The sequence below is a fragment of the Protopterus annectens genome, chromosome 9.part0 (genome assembly GCF_019279795.1).
Source record: "Protopterus annectens isolate FY-2018-M chromosome 9.part0, PAN1.0, whole genome shotgun sequence".
Classification (NCBI taxonomy): Eukaryota; Metazoa; Chordata; order Ceratodontiformes; family Protopteridae; genus Protopterus; species Protopterus annectens.
In genome coordinates, this window is record NC_056743.1 from 741,841,483 (window position 1) to 741,854,983 (window position 13,501).

The window sequence follows — 13,501 nt, forward strand, 5'->3', positions numbered from 1 at the left end:
ACCAGTGCTCAAAGCTAACCATGGACCACAAAATATGAAACAAAGATGTGCCAACATAGGATAAGCACTTTCATTTTATTTTAATAAAACTTCATCAGATCAGTTTTACACAAGAGACACCATTTAAATACGAATTGTAAAAAGTCACATAACGGCAAAGGCCCCAGAATGAAACTACATAAAGCAACATAATTACAAAAATTTTTTTTACAAACCTAAAACATTAAAAAGTAGGTGAACAGTACCAGCAGCAATGGTGTGTGATTATCTTTCTACAGCTTTTAACTTTAAAAATCAAAGCAAAGTCAGCTCCTGTGCAATCAAGGTTTGGTGGAGCCAGTACCAAACATTACAAGGAAAGGGATTTTACTGAAGGCTTTTCCTTGTCCCAAGAAAACGTGGTACCTGGAGGCTTCTCCTGGACATGTCAAGGCTTAACAGATTCTTGTAGGTGCCAAAATTCAAAATGCTAATCCTTCAAAAAATTGCAGGCCATGATTTCATCCAATGCCTATATGGTAACTCTAGATCTAAAGGATGCATACCCTCACATTACTATGGAAAAAAGCTTAGTTTCACCATAACAACACCACCCAAATCAAACAACCCAACCTGTTTTAATACTAATTAAGAGAGAGCCACCTTGATGTGAGTTATTCTGATGAAGTCTGAATTTAGATGCAATAAATTTTGATTGTTACTTGTATCTTCAGTTGCTGATCTTTATTGGTTCTATTTTTATTTTTCAGCAGCTGGACATAGGATATATGACCACATATACAGTATTCATTAGTCTGATTTTACTAATGCCCCTTTTAAACATAGTACTACAAGTAATTGGTTTAAAGTTTTCCATTTCCATTTTTTATTCTTGAGAAAGTTATGATTTCCATCCAAGGTGATGACTGGGAGAATAAATTAAGAGTATATATTAGTTTATTGGCAATTACTTTCAAATGTACCCCAGTCACCCAGTTAAAATTAGTCTATTTCTGTTTACAGTATACTTAAATTATGGGCCACAAGGTTATAAATGTTACACAATGTATATATAGATTTGATATGTATTCAGAAATGTTATGTATATGGTATAAATATTTATATACTGCAATTGTTTTTAGAATGTTTTATATGCTTCATTTTTATCGTGTGGTGTCCTAAGAATTATCCTCACATGACCTGGTTTTGATACCATTGAGAGTGTCAGCTTGACGTTAGTTATTCTGATGAAGTCTGAATTTACAGACAGATGAAAATGTTCAATAACCTTGGTTGTTGCTGTTGTCTTCAGTTATCACTGTTCTTGTTGATTCTAGTTTTTTATTGACTATTAACAGAAGTCACAGTTTATTTCTTTTAGTTCATTTGCTTTTGTGGAAGCAGCGAATGCTTAAAGTAAGTCATAGTCAAGCACCTATATAAGTCAAAGCTGTGTGCACAGTTTTTTTCAAATCTTGAAGAGGCTTTGGAAGTTAGTGTTCAGATCAATGTCTTTTATGAAAGACGTAAATAACTATTCATAAATTTTGCTGAAAGTAAAAATGAAATAAAAAAAAAGAGAAATGTACATTTTGTACTAAGTGAAGAACAGTGTTTTATTAAGATTTTTAACATCTGATTATAAATCAGTTTAAATGGAAATTTAAAATTATATGGTAAATTTAAAAACAGACCGTGACTAAATTCCATTGATTAAGTGCAGCAGTTTCCTTTTTAAGTGTTGTAAGTTAGTACTAGTCTAGCTGCCTTTGTGGACCATTTAGCCCATTTCCCTTTTTGTGCTCAAAGTAACCGATCCCATTTCATTAGAGATTGGCCTTGCCCATCTCATGGTCAGCAATTGTATATTATCCCTAATGAGGATAACTGGGATCATGGCTTAGATAATTTGAGGGGACCTATGCATGGTATAAAGCATTTAGGAGCTGTCTCTGTTAATTAGTGGAGTAAATTTTCTGTTTCAAATCCATAGATCCAAATTGTGCTTGAATATGGACAGGCACGAATTTTATTTTTTGTGGATGGAGAGTCTGTTCCGGAGCAGTGGTATCCTCTGTCAGATATACCTGTCCATCCAAACCAATGCTGTTGATGTTGCAGAAGAGGTTTAGATCCCTAAACTGGCTGTTTTTGATGCCATTTGATTTGCTTATGTGGAGTAAATCCATCAGTATTGGGTCAGAACATGCCTTATATGCCAGACACAGGTTACCTCTTAGTGAATATAGTGACATGGCTTTAAGTTGGTCCACATAGGACATGTGTAGACCTTGTATCATTTTATTAAGGTATCTCTGTGGTCATTCCAGTTATTGCATGTGTCTGGACAGATACTTGCCAAAGGAGGTATTATATTCAATGATTGGCCTAATGAGGGCTGAGTAAAGAGGGGCAATGACATCCATAGGTTTAGGCACACTCCCTTTGTTTGTAAGCTATATAGTACAGAAGGACTTCCTTACAACAATGGAAACATGTTGGTCAAAAGTTAGGTCACTGTCCATGTAAGTTCCCAAATCCCAAACAACTGGGTCAGCTGTTAGGGGCGTAGTCTCAATGTGGTAGTTCTGCATGGTAGATGACTTCCCGAGGGAGGCAGTAGTGCATTTTTTGGCATTTAGTTTCAGTCCATGATTTAATAGAAGAATGATGAACACTTTATTTTTGCATGGAATGGCAAGCACATTTAAGAAATAATGCCACTTTGTTTCTAAAAGAAATTCAGGGCACATCTCTTCCTTTTATTATTTTTATTATTATTATTTATTTTTTTGTAAGCTGATCTCCTGATACTTTATTCTATTTTTTTCAGTCTTCTCTCCTTTATTGATTTTGAATACATGCAGTGAGTCTTTTCCATGAGTGGTTATTCCTAGGTATAGAAAGTGAGCTATATAGTTTAGAATAAGCTGCACTGGTGTTTATGAAAACATAAACATGAAATATGAAGACTGGTATCTACTCCAGTAGCTAGACTACATATTTAGTGATGAAATGAAGTATAAAACATTTAATAGTTTAGATTAACAGGCATGGGTTTCCTCCGGGTGCTCTGGTTTCCTCCCACATCCCAAAGGTGGTAGGTGGATTGGACACTCTAAATTGGCCCTAGGCATGAGTGCATGCATGTGTGTACCTTCTGTGGAAGATTGGGTGCTGGGCTGGCAACTCGACACCATAAAACTCTACTGCCAGTCATGAGCGGACAGGTGATCTGCTGTGGCGATCCCTAACCGGGAAAAGCCAAAAGAAGAAGAAGATTAACAGGCACCGTATTATATGGAATTTCTTCATCACATCATTTTAACTAGAAATATTAAGTATATTATTTTTCACATAATTTTAACTAGAAATAATAAGTATATTATAAAGTTTAATATTTTCAAAGGCTTAAATCAGAATTTTTAAGTAATGTCTTGCGAGGTTGTGGGAGAAACTGAAAATAATCATATGAAAGGCAGAAAGTTTAATAACGTTGAAGTCAGCACTTCATAAATTTATGGTCATCCAGACATTTACAACAAATTGGTCATGATACAAGTTTCTTGATGACGACAGTCACAAAGACAAACATCTTCCATAAACACCATGTGTTCATGAAATGGAAAAGAAAGAAACACTGATTAGTGACATACATTAATTAAAAAAATGTCTCTTCTCATTTGCTTTGCAGGTAATAATTTGCACAGATGGAAAAGCAAACTCAGACCTTGGAAATTTGGAGAACATAGAAGAAGATGAAGTCTATCAGTCCTCAAAAGCATTCTATAGTTCACTTGCTGAGTATGCAGTGAATCATGGGTAAGCAAATATTGTGCCTTTGTTTTATTTTGTGAACATTCCTTACTCATTTTAACGTATTATTAGATTTCATACAGTGAGAGCCATTCAGTCCTCTTTTGTAAGGATCAGTTTTCTGGATAGTTTTACATAATGTTAATTTTAATAGTCTGAGATTGCAATTCAAAAAGGACGTCTTCATCCAAGCCAAATCCTGCGTTAACAAAGGACACATTGCCTAACACATCATCACTATCTCATTTCCACTTCTCTTTTTGTCTCACAGAATTATTGAAGGTTGTCCCACTTCAAAAAGTAATGTAAATATTGTGGGTCTGCTTTGCTTGGTCAAAAGACCATATACTCAAACGTTATTTTCGTGAGATAAAAATAACAAAAGCTGAACTTCCTAACCGTGCAGTTTTTCCAGTGCAAGTAAACTTGCTCAATGTGGGAAAATAAGCCCTTTTCCCCACTGTAGTGTGATCCTGGAGTTGTATTTATAGTTAAGGGGGTGTGGGTTTCAGATACTACAGTGTGTTTTTGTGAGGTTTTGAGCAAGTGTTTACTTTCCCTGGGGAAAATTGAGCAGTTTAGGATTTTAGTTTTCATTATTTTTTGTCTCGAGAAAATAACTTTTTCAAATATATGGGCTTTTGAGCATGCAAAGTAGATCCAAGTTTTGTACATGACATTCTGCTTCTTTTCTGTAATGTACAGATACAGGTTTTCAATGTAACAAATCTGAATTACTCTGTTATTGTTTACATTTCTTCCTTTTTTTGTTTGTGAAATAAATGGTTTGTATTTCACTCAGACTAAGCCAGAAATTTGTCAGTGTTGATCAGTGGACTACCCCTGTAACCAATTATAAATAAATGGATAAACAAACAAGCAAATGTATAAATAAATATAACACTTGCCAAACTGCACTACAAATTATGGTTTCTGTTTCTGCACAAATGTAATCTCCTCTTAAGGTCTCAGAACTGACATAAAGTTATTCTGTCACTTGTTAAGGAAACATGTTGCCAGTGCACCCTCTTCTCTTTCTAGACATGGTTGATTATATAAAGCTGCTTCAGGAATGTTTGTCCATTTTGCCAGAACTACTTCTCTGGCCCAAACCCCACCTACCATGATGGCATCAAATGTTGTTCTTAATTGAATCTCTCCTTTCCCTTACTTTCTAAGGCATCTTCTTCTGTCCCTGTGCTTGCTGGATGTCATTTCCAGATAATTTAACTGAAACTGCAGTCCTGGGTCTGTGGTAACTTAGTTTTAAACCCTGACCATGACACAGGGATTCCGGATTGTTAGGAGCCTGGACATTTGAGAAGGAGAGGGGTGATTAGGCAATTTTCTATTCACCTGTCTGTGATGGAATGATTGTATATTTTTGCTTGGGGTGTATATTACACCCCAGATCCCTGGTGAAGAGTGGAGATAGCATTAAGGCACTTGCCATTGGAGTAGGACAACCTGAGGGATTATGACAATCACAAAAGCAGGTGACTTGTTGTTTCACAGGGCCATTGCATGCCCACTAATTGAACAGTTGCAGGCATACATACTGAATATGATGGCTAAAGCAAAACTCCCTGTGCTGGTTACCTGGCTTGTGCTCCCCGCCCCCCATGGCTGCTTGAGTTCAGTAATGTGGGTAGTGGCTCTCAAGGGTAACAAGGACAAGGGATCAAAATGTTCAGAAAGAAAAATATTAATGAAGTCCCCCTTGTTCCTGTTTGATTTCTAGCTGCAATCAATTAGCCTCTGATAATTGAAGCATTCCTTTCTGTAACCTTTACTCCTTTCTCAAACTTTCAGATACTCTTGGCTACATTGTGTCTCTGTTTCTCGTATGCTGTTCTAAACATTTCATTGTTTTTTTCCCTCTTTCTGAAAGTATTTGGTTGTACAGTACTGCAGTTGCCTTTCTGAACTCATCATGGCAGTTGCACATATTTTGCAGTGGGAAGATAACCATTCAGTATTTCGAGGCCCGATAATGGGAGTGTTCTTTGCTGTCTTTGTGTATCTGACAGTGCAAGTTTACTAAGTTTATAACTCTAAATACGTGTGTGTGCGTGCATGCATATGAGCAGTGGGGGGTTCTGAATAGAAAGAAATGCAGTAAATAATTATCAGGAGTGTACCAGCTTAGCTGGAGTGAAATAAGGCATATATTTATCTAGTGCAAGAACTGGGATACTGTGCATTTATTTATTTTATATTTACTAACTAGGTGGGTGAACTGGTTTGATCAATCCTTTTCAGCCAGTGGCAGTACAGTGAATAGAAAAATGGAAGTAATTATTTACAGTACATATTTTCATGAGTTACACTTTACAGGAAAAACAGCAAACCTTATTTACAAAATATTTTCAGATGCTTTTCAACATTTATAGGTTCAACATTTCAAATCAGAACAAAATGAGAGCACTGTCTGGTTAAGTGATTTGCTCAAAGTCACACAGCAGAATGAATCAAACTGTATCCTTGGCTGCAGGAAACAACTTGTTAACACCTTAATCCTCTCTGCTGATATTACAAGACGTATGTTAAGATTAGGGTAGTTCAGTAGGTGGAACTGGTTAATCAAACTAAGGAAGTGGGGGATAATGGATGTAGCTGAAAGGTCTTCTGGGAGCTTTTGCACTGAGATAGGCTGAATCAGTGCTGTTCTACAAGTTTCTATAAGTACTTGGGTTAGGGCTTTCCTTTGCTTCGCTAGGGAGGGAGTTCTTCAGCATGAGTGAGTTTTTTAAATGATTATGGATTTGTTGCAGGTTACCGTCAGTCAGAATACACTAAAGTAGCATTAGATGTTATCAATTCTGACAGCGAGATAAGAAAACTGTGTAACCGATATATAACTAACCAGGCAAGATCAGAAGCATGGCAGAAAATCATTTAGTAATAGAGAAAGATAGTACTACTGCTGTCTCCGTCACCTGTGAAGTCCCTGGATGCAGGCTGGGGGAGAATGCTTTATGTAACAAGCACAGAGAAATGACAGAAACTGTCTAAAATGGTGCAATGAATGTAACAAAAGCCCCAGAAGAAGAAAATGAGGTACCACAGCAAGTACAGCTGAAACAGTAGAGAGAGCAACATAAGCGAACAAAATGCTTTCAGCTAAAAATATTAACAAAGGACTTTTTCATTAAAGAAATACTCGTGACACTTCATTACTAACCTGTAGCAATAATGAGTAGAAAGACTGTCGCAGCTATACAAACATGCTGGGTGAAAAGAAACAGTCTACGGTGACTGCTCACAGATGTAAGATAGGAAACCAAGTTGAGAAAATGGTAATTTCTTAAAAGAAATTAAGCTTCTATGTTCTTAGTCATACTACTTATTCAAATCTTGGAGACCTAAACATATTTTTGCTTTTTTTTCCCTTTTATCTTCTCTGCAGAGTGATTGTATCCGTCCTCACTATTGAAGGGACAGACTGTAGACTAGCTGAACTTGGCCAGATGGCAGACAGAACTGGAGGCAAGGTAAGAGGAAGTGACATAATAATTTAAACCAAAGTGTGACATACAGGGGCAAATTTTTATACACAGTGAATGTGTTGAGAAAAGATTGAGACTGACAGATTCATGTTGCTTGGCAGTCATATTTGTGTATAAAAGCTGCAAGCTTGGAGTGTAACACATTTAAGAAGCAGCTCTAGATTTACCTCAGATAACTTCCACATGCATATTGCCTAACTAGGGTAATGACTTGTAATTGGTTCTGTAGTCTTGTGTCTCCATTTAAATCTTGCACCCATAGTCGGTAAGTTAGTCATTAGCAATTACAAAAATGGGAAAAAGTGCTGGAGGCGATGCTAATATTAATGAACTCTCTAATGAAATTATTAACCAGCACTACTAAAGTGTGACGTCCAGAGCAGAAAGTTCCCCAAAAAATCGATTGGTAAGTAGTCATCAAACAAAAGTTGCTCCATGAAATACATTAGGTTCTTAGCAATATTTAATACTTGAAATATTCTTAAAATATATACATTGTCTATGACATTCAGTACATTGACAAAACAAGCAGAAATGCTAGCTTTTGAATACATATTTATTTATTTATGCTTGATAACTGGGTAGGTGGGTTTAACCCCCTTTTAGCCATGACCTGAACTCGAAGAGCACACTTACAAAAAGACCATTCATTAAAAGGAGTTTGACGTATGTGTGAATTTACATAAGACAAAGTGAAGTTCCATACATTAAACAATTATACAGTGGAACAGTGTACACACTGATAAGGAAATACTGGAGTGTAAAGAAATTTGTACGATCATTGGTATTTTTTTTAGAGAAGAACATAACATTTGTCCATTTGAAGTCATATATTTTGTAAGTCTAGGATTATCCCTTGTCTCACAAGGCTTCACTGTGGAGGTGTTCCTTAGTGATGACTTGAATGCCTCAGCTGTTGCTTGGCTTTTAATAGCATTTGTGAAGTGATTTCTTGTGGCAGGGTCTAGTCTTCAAGAGGCCCTTCTTCTTATAATTGTATTGAAGTGGTCAGGCCAGAGCAAATGTTACCCTGAAAGTTTGAGGAAATATGACTGATTTCTACAAGGAAGTAATCTTCTCAGAGATGGATAGTAGCCAGGTTTAAAGAGTAATCAGATAAATGTCCCAGTCTTTCCCTGTAAAGTTAGTTGAAGGATGTAAGTAGATCACGGTTTTGTGTGTGTTGAATCTTCTAGGAGAGTGCATCTTTTTATCTTCTTGCCCTTGGAGCTTTTGGGAATCATGTAAGGAATGTAAAGCCATATTCTACCTTTGGAAGTAGGACGCTTCTTGTTATGGCTGTCTGGCAGGCTGTGAGAGAATGTATGTGATCCTATAGCAGAGATTTGGGTGTATGGGACCTTTGTTAGCGATATTAGTGTAGATGGTGAAAGAGAATGCTCAAGAATCAGACCTAGGTATTAATATTTTGAGATAACTGGAATGGTAATGTCATTGTTATCCTTTATAAGAATTTCTAGAGCAGCAGTAGTTTTTGAGCTGTGCTATATAGAATAAATCTATTTTTCTGGGTTTTTCAAGAAGTATGTTGGCTTTAGACCAACTGCACATTTATGAGAACTTAGTTTGAAGGTTAGCTTGAAGATTATCATAAGCGTTACTGGCTTCATTACGGAGGAGTTCACGTACATATAAATTGAATTATCAGTGAGGGAAGGTCAGTGGGTAGGTCATTAATAAAAAGAGATAATAATAGTGGTTCTAATACATAACCCAGAAGGGATGCTGATATTAACACACTGTTGTTTGAAAATGCGTTTTTGGCATAAACTCGAAAGCTCATTTGTGAGAGAGCTGTAGAAACAGTAAAAACAGTGTTTTTACCAAAATTGGATCAGAACAGTTTGCGTAATAAGAGATTATGGTTTGCTGTTTCAAATGCTCTTATTATATCAATAAATAAACCAGCAGAAATGCGCCCATTTTTCATGCTGCGATACAGGGCATCTGTTGTAGTAAGGTTGTCAGTGTTAAATGAACTACAAAGGCCTCGTTGTTGGTTTGATGGCAGTCCATAACTATTTATGTGCTTGAATAACTATTTATATACCAGTTTTTGAATATTTTTGAATATAGATATGGGTATTAAGTCTTTAAAATCCTTTGGTTTAGGAACTTTAGGGAGTGGTATAATTATAGAATGCTTCAATGCTGGTAGAAAAACTTCTGTAATTTGGCTTGGCAGTTTCTCAAGTCTGAGAAAGGTAGGGTGAAGCTTGCTGAACCCTGTCCCTGATGTGTTTAAATTCAGAAGTAATGCTTTAACCTTTTGACAGCTATTTGGGTAAAACAGGTTACAGTACATTTTACTCACTTTATTAAATCTGAATTAATTTAATTGATAATTTAAATGCCATTATATCACTAATACCATGATATTCAGAAACCTAGTCATGGTTAATTTATTGTGTAAGACTGGCAAGTAATATAATGGAGAACACATTCTAATTGTTTTGATCATGAGGCTCACAAGTTTGTATATCTGGCCAGTCCTACTTGTATATTAAAGTGACAAGCTATCAGTGTATCTAGCATGTTAGGAAACAGTGTAGATTTACCTCTGGCACCTTTCACATTCACATTGCTAGATTAGAGTCATAGCATGTAATTACTTTATTTACATTGCATGACCTTTGAAATAAATAACCAGTATTTATTAGACCGTTATGAGAAACTGCAGATATGGGAGGAGGGCTAGGGATAAGGCTAATAGTAATGAAACTATTTTGGCAACTAGTGATACAGTAAATGTGCATCACAATCACTGAGGCAAACTGTGATAAATCTGCAAATTTCTGTTATGCAAAGATGTATACGTACCAACACATAACCTTTTTCCTGCATGTTTTTAAATCTGATCTGAACTTTTAGTACCATATTCATTCCCTGTAATAGAGTAGAATTCTGCCATGCTTTCACAATCTCAATAATTATTAATGTAATTTTAGTGGTCACAACTGAAAAGATACCCTAAGAATCTTAATATGTACCCCTGCTTTAATGCTTTTGTTATTCAGCTAGACTCCCTAAATATATATACTGTTATTTCAACTGTTATCACTGACATTATTTTCAAAAGCTGTGTAGCAGTTACAATTGCTACCTCACATTTCTTTTTTCTCTGCTTTGGACCCCAACTAAAGTACCTTGTGCGGAATTTGTACATCCTCCTTGTGTCCATGTGCATTTTTCATAGGCGATCTGATTTTCTTCCTCATCCCAAAGACATGCCATTAGGTAAATAGGTAGTCTTCTAAAATTACATCAGATAAGTGTTTCATGTGTGAAATGAATGCACATTTGCATTCCTTGAGGAACTGGACTGGCATCCCATTCAAGATTAGTTCTCTACCATATACCTGAAAAACAAAATAGAGAAGAAACCACGCAGTAGCACAAAACGAAGTGATAAAGCGCTTTTCATTTATTCCAATAAACAAACTTCTTCAGATCAAGTAAAACAAAAAGTCACAGTTTAAATACTCTCTGGGCTAATACTTACAAAGTCAATTAACTACTTAAAGTGAAAGCTGACTTACAAGACACGCCCTGTTTGCAAACACAACTAGACTAAAAACTGCTTTTAAAGTGAAAGCTAAAAATCCAAATAGTCAAAGTACAAGTAGCGTAGTCTATAAAAATGTGTATATCTAGCCTACTACTAATCTAGTAAGACAAAAGAATAATAATGATTACAAGTGCATAAAAACTCCGCTGGTGTTTATAAAACTGAGTAAATACAAATACCTGTGTTAGTGCACTAAACTGTGTATGTTGTGCAAAACATAATTGGTAATAAGTAATGTACCCAGATAAAACTACGAATTCTCAGCAAAAAATACACAAGGTCACTGAACCAAGGTGCTCAAAAGCATTAGAATAACTAGTGCTAGTGTGGAAGATAACCTGATACAGCCTACCTGTTGAGGCTCCTAAGTTTAAGAACACTACTTAAAGAACAGTTCTCATTCAGACCTGGTGAACTGTATGCATTGTCTAATTTGCCAAAACAGCTCTCGCTCTTCTAACTTAAGTGGGAGAGGAGCACCCCTGAAGTCCTGTGTAATTTGGTCAATAATCAGAAATTTAAACATATGGTTGGGATAAACTGAAATATGTTTTGCTAGTGCATTGTCAAGTTTCTGCTTCCTGATCGCATAAGTATGTTCATAAATGCAGTCACGTAGGCGTCGTTCTGTTTTGCCCACGTAGAAAGCTGTACAGGTTTGGCACATAGCTAAATAGATCACCATTCTTGAATTACAGTTAGCTCTTAGGTTCAACTTATATTCGTAATCGTGAACTTTAAATCTATTGGATTCCAAGGTGTATTGACAAAAATTACACGCCTGGCATTTAAACATGCCAGCTGTCATTGTTTTTTTAATGTTATGTCGTTCAAGGAGGGCTTTGAGGTTTTTTGCCTTTCTATAAACAACCAATGGGTGATTACCAAGTTTTTGGTGTACTGTGTTGTCCTTTTCTCTACCATATACCATTTGATTGCTAGGATTAACTCTAGCTCTCTTGCAACCTTCAGTGTGACAAAATGTGTATCAAAGATTCCCTATTTACATTTCAAGACCAGTAGCTGAGAGTCCTGCAACTACCAAAAATATAGTGCAGTTCCTTAAATGTAAGAGTGAACTTTGAAACTTGCTGTAAATCTATTAAGGCATTTTTTTGTTTGGGGCTTTACTCCCCTCTCATGAGGGATTTGTGCACCCAGGTTGATAGCAACCTGACTTTTGACCACCATGTTGTTTCTGTTGTACAGAAAGCTTTTTACATAGCCCACCTCATAAGTAAGGGTATCTCTTCCATGGACAAGGAGGTCATAACATCCCTGTATTCTTCCCTTATAAAGCCCATTATTGAGTGCAACACCCCTTTTGGCATGTGCCTTGCAAAGCACATGCATCAGCTGGAGAGACCACAGAGGTTCCTCACCAGGAGAATTCAGAGCCTCAAACATCTGCCAAACACAGATAGGCTAAAAGTCCTATCCCTCTACTCAGTTTCATACAGATGCCTTAGAGGTGACCTCTGCATGGCATACAAGGCAATCTTGGACCCCACCTTGATGAGAGAGACTATTGCATATCCACAAGTCAAGATCCACTTGAGTAACCCACATGTGTGTCCTCAACCTGATCTTTGACATCATTAGGACTTGGTGGGACAGATATGTGTCCCAGAGACTCCCCCATATGTGGAATAGACTCCCCTCTCCATGTCAAGCAGTGTACCTCTTTACACCTTTTTAAGCGCAACCTGGATAACAGGATGGGAAACAGAAAATACACCCCTGGGATTCTACCTGTGTCCCTGCTGGACAGGGGCATTGGGTGCTGACTTGTCTAAACATGGGCTAAACTCTTGGCTAGGCTTATAAGAGCCTCAGAGCCAATATCCTAGTAACTTCCTATGGACTTCCTATGATCCCATGACATGAGACCTGAAATGTGCAAGTCCAGAAAGCCCAAATATTAAGCTGTGACTCAAAAAAAAAAAAAAAAACATTCATATGCTTGCAACACTGGCTCTAAGATCACTTTACCTTGAAAAAGGGAGATTAAACCAGATTTTTCCCAAGGTAACACAAACTGCAGTTTATATACTTTATATTCCCCTTGGAATTTTATGAAGCACCAAATAACACCACTGTATTACTTTGGAAATTAGGAATACTGTTGGCAAAAACATTTTAGTGCCTTCACTTGCATACATGCTGCCAATTATTTTGGTAAGACTTTATAAGAACAAAGGAGTTCTTCACATGTCTAAATTAATAGTGTCATCTTCTGACTTCATGAGCACTATTGTATCACATTGAGCTACTTAAGCTGGTTTCTCCTCACTGAAAGGAGAAGTATATTTTTAATTAGTTATTTTTATGGGGTCTATGTTATAACAGCGAACGATCAAAAGATCAAACGCTGTTATAACGAACCCAAAACAATGAAAACGTAAATAAGCAAACTACCAGAAAAGCGACACCCCCACCCCCGGGGGAAAAAATCGCTGTTCAAAAAAAAAAAACCCTACACTAAACACTACTTAAATATTACCAACTCCAAGATCGCATGCAAAGTGACAGAAGCGGCCAAGCGACTTCTTTCCCAGGGAAAGAATTTGCTTAAAAGACGCTTCATCATTTTGCATTTTTGACATTT

General features: G+C 36.6%; 1 protein-coding gene across 7 annotated transcripts in view; it reads left to right on the plus strand.

Annotated features, from left to right (window-relative positions):
* The window catches only part of LOC122811493 (circularly permutated Ras protein 1-like), a 1,239,209-nt gene that overhangs the window by 899,310 nt on the left and 326,398 nt on the right, over window positions 1-13,501 (plus strand). For all 7 annotated transcript variants that reach the window (XM_044083365.1, XM_044083368.1, XM_044083363.1 and 4 more), the window contains 2 exons: window positions 3,674-3,801; window positions 7,205-7,289. In XM_044083365.1, coding sequence (XP_043939300.1) covers window positions 3,674-3,801; window positions 7,205-7,289 — 213 coding nt within the window. The remainder of the gene's footprint in view (window positions 1-3,673; window positions 3,802-7,204; window positions 7,290-13,501) is intronic.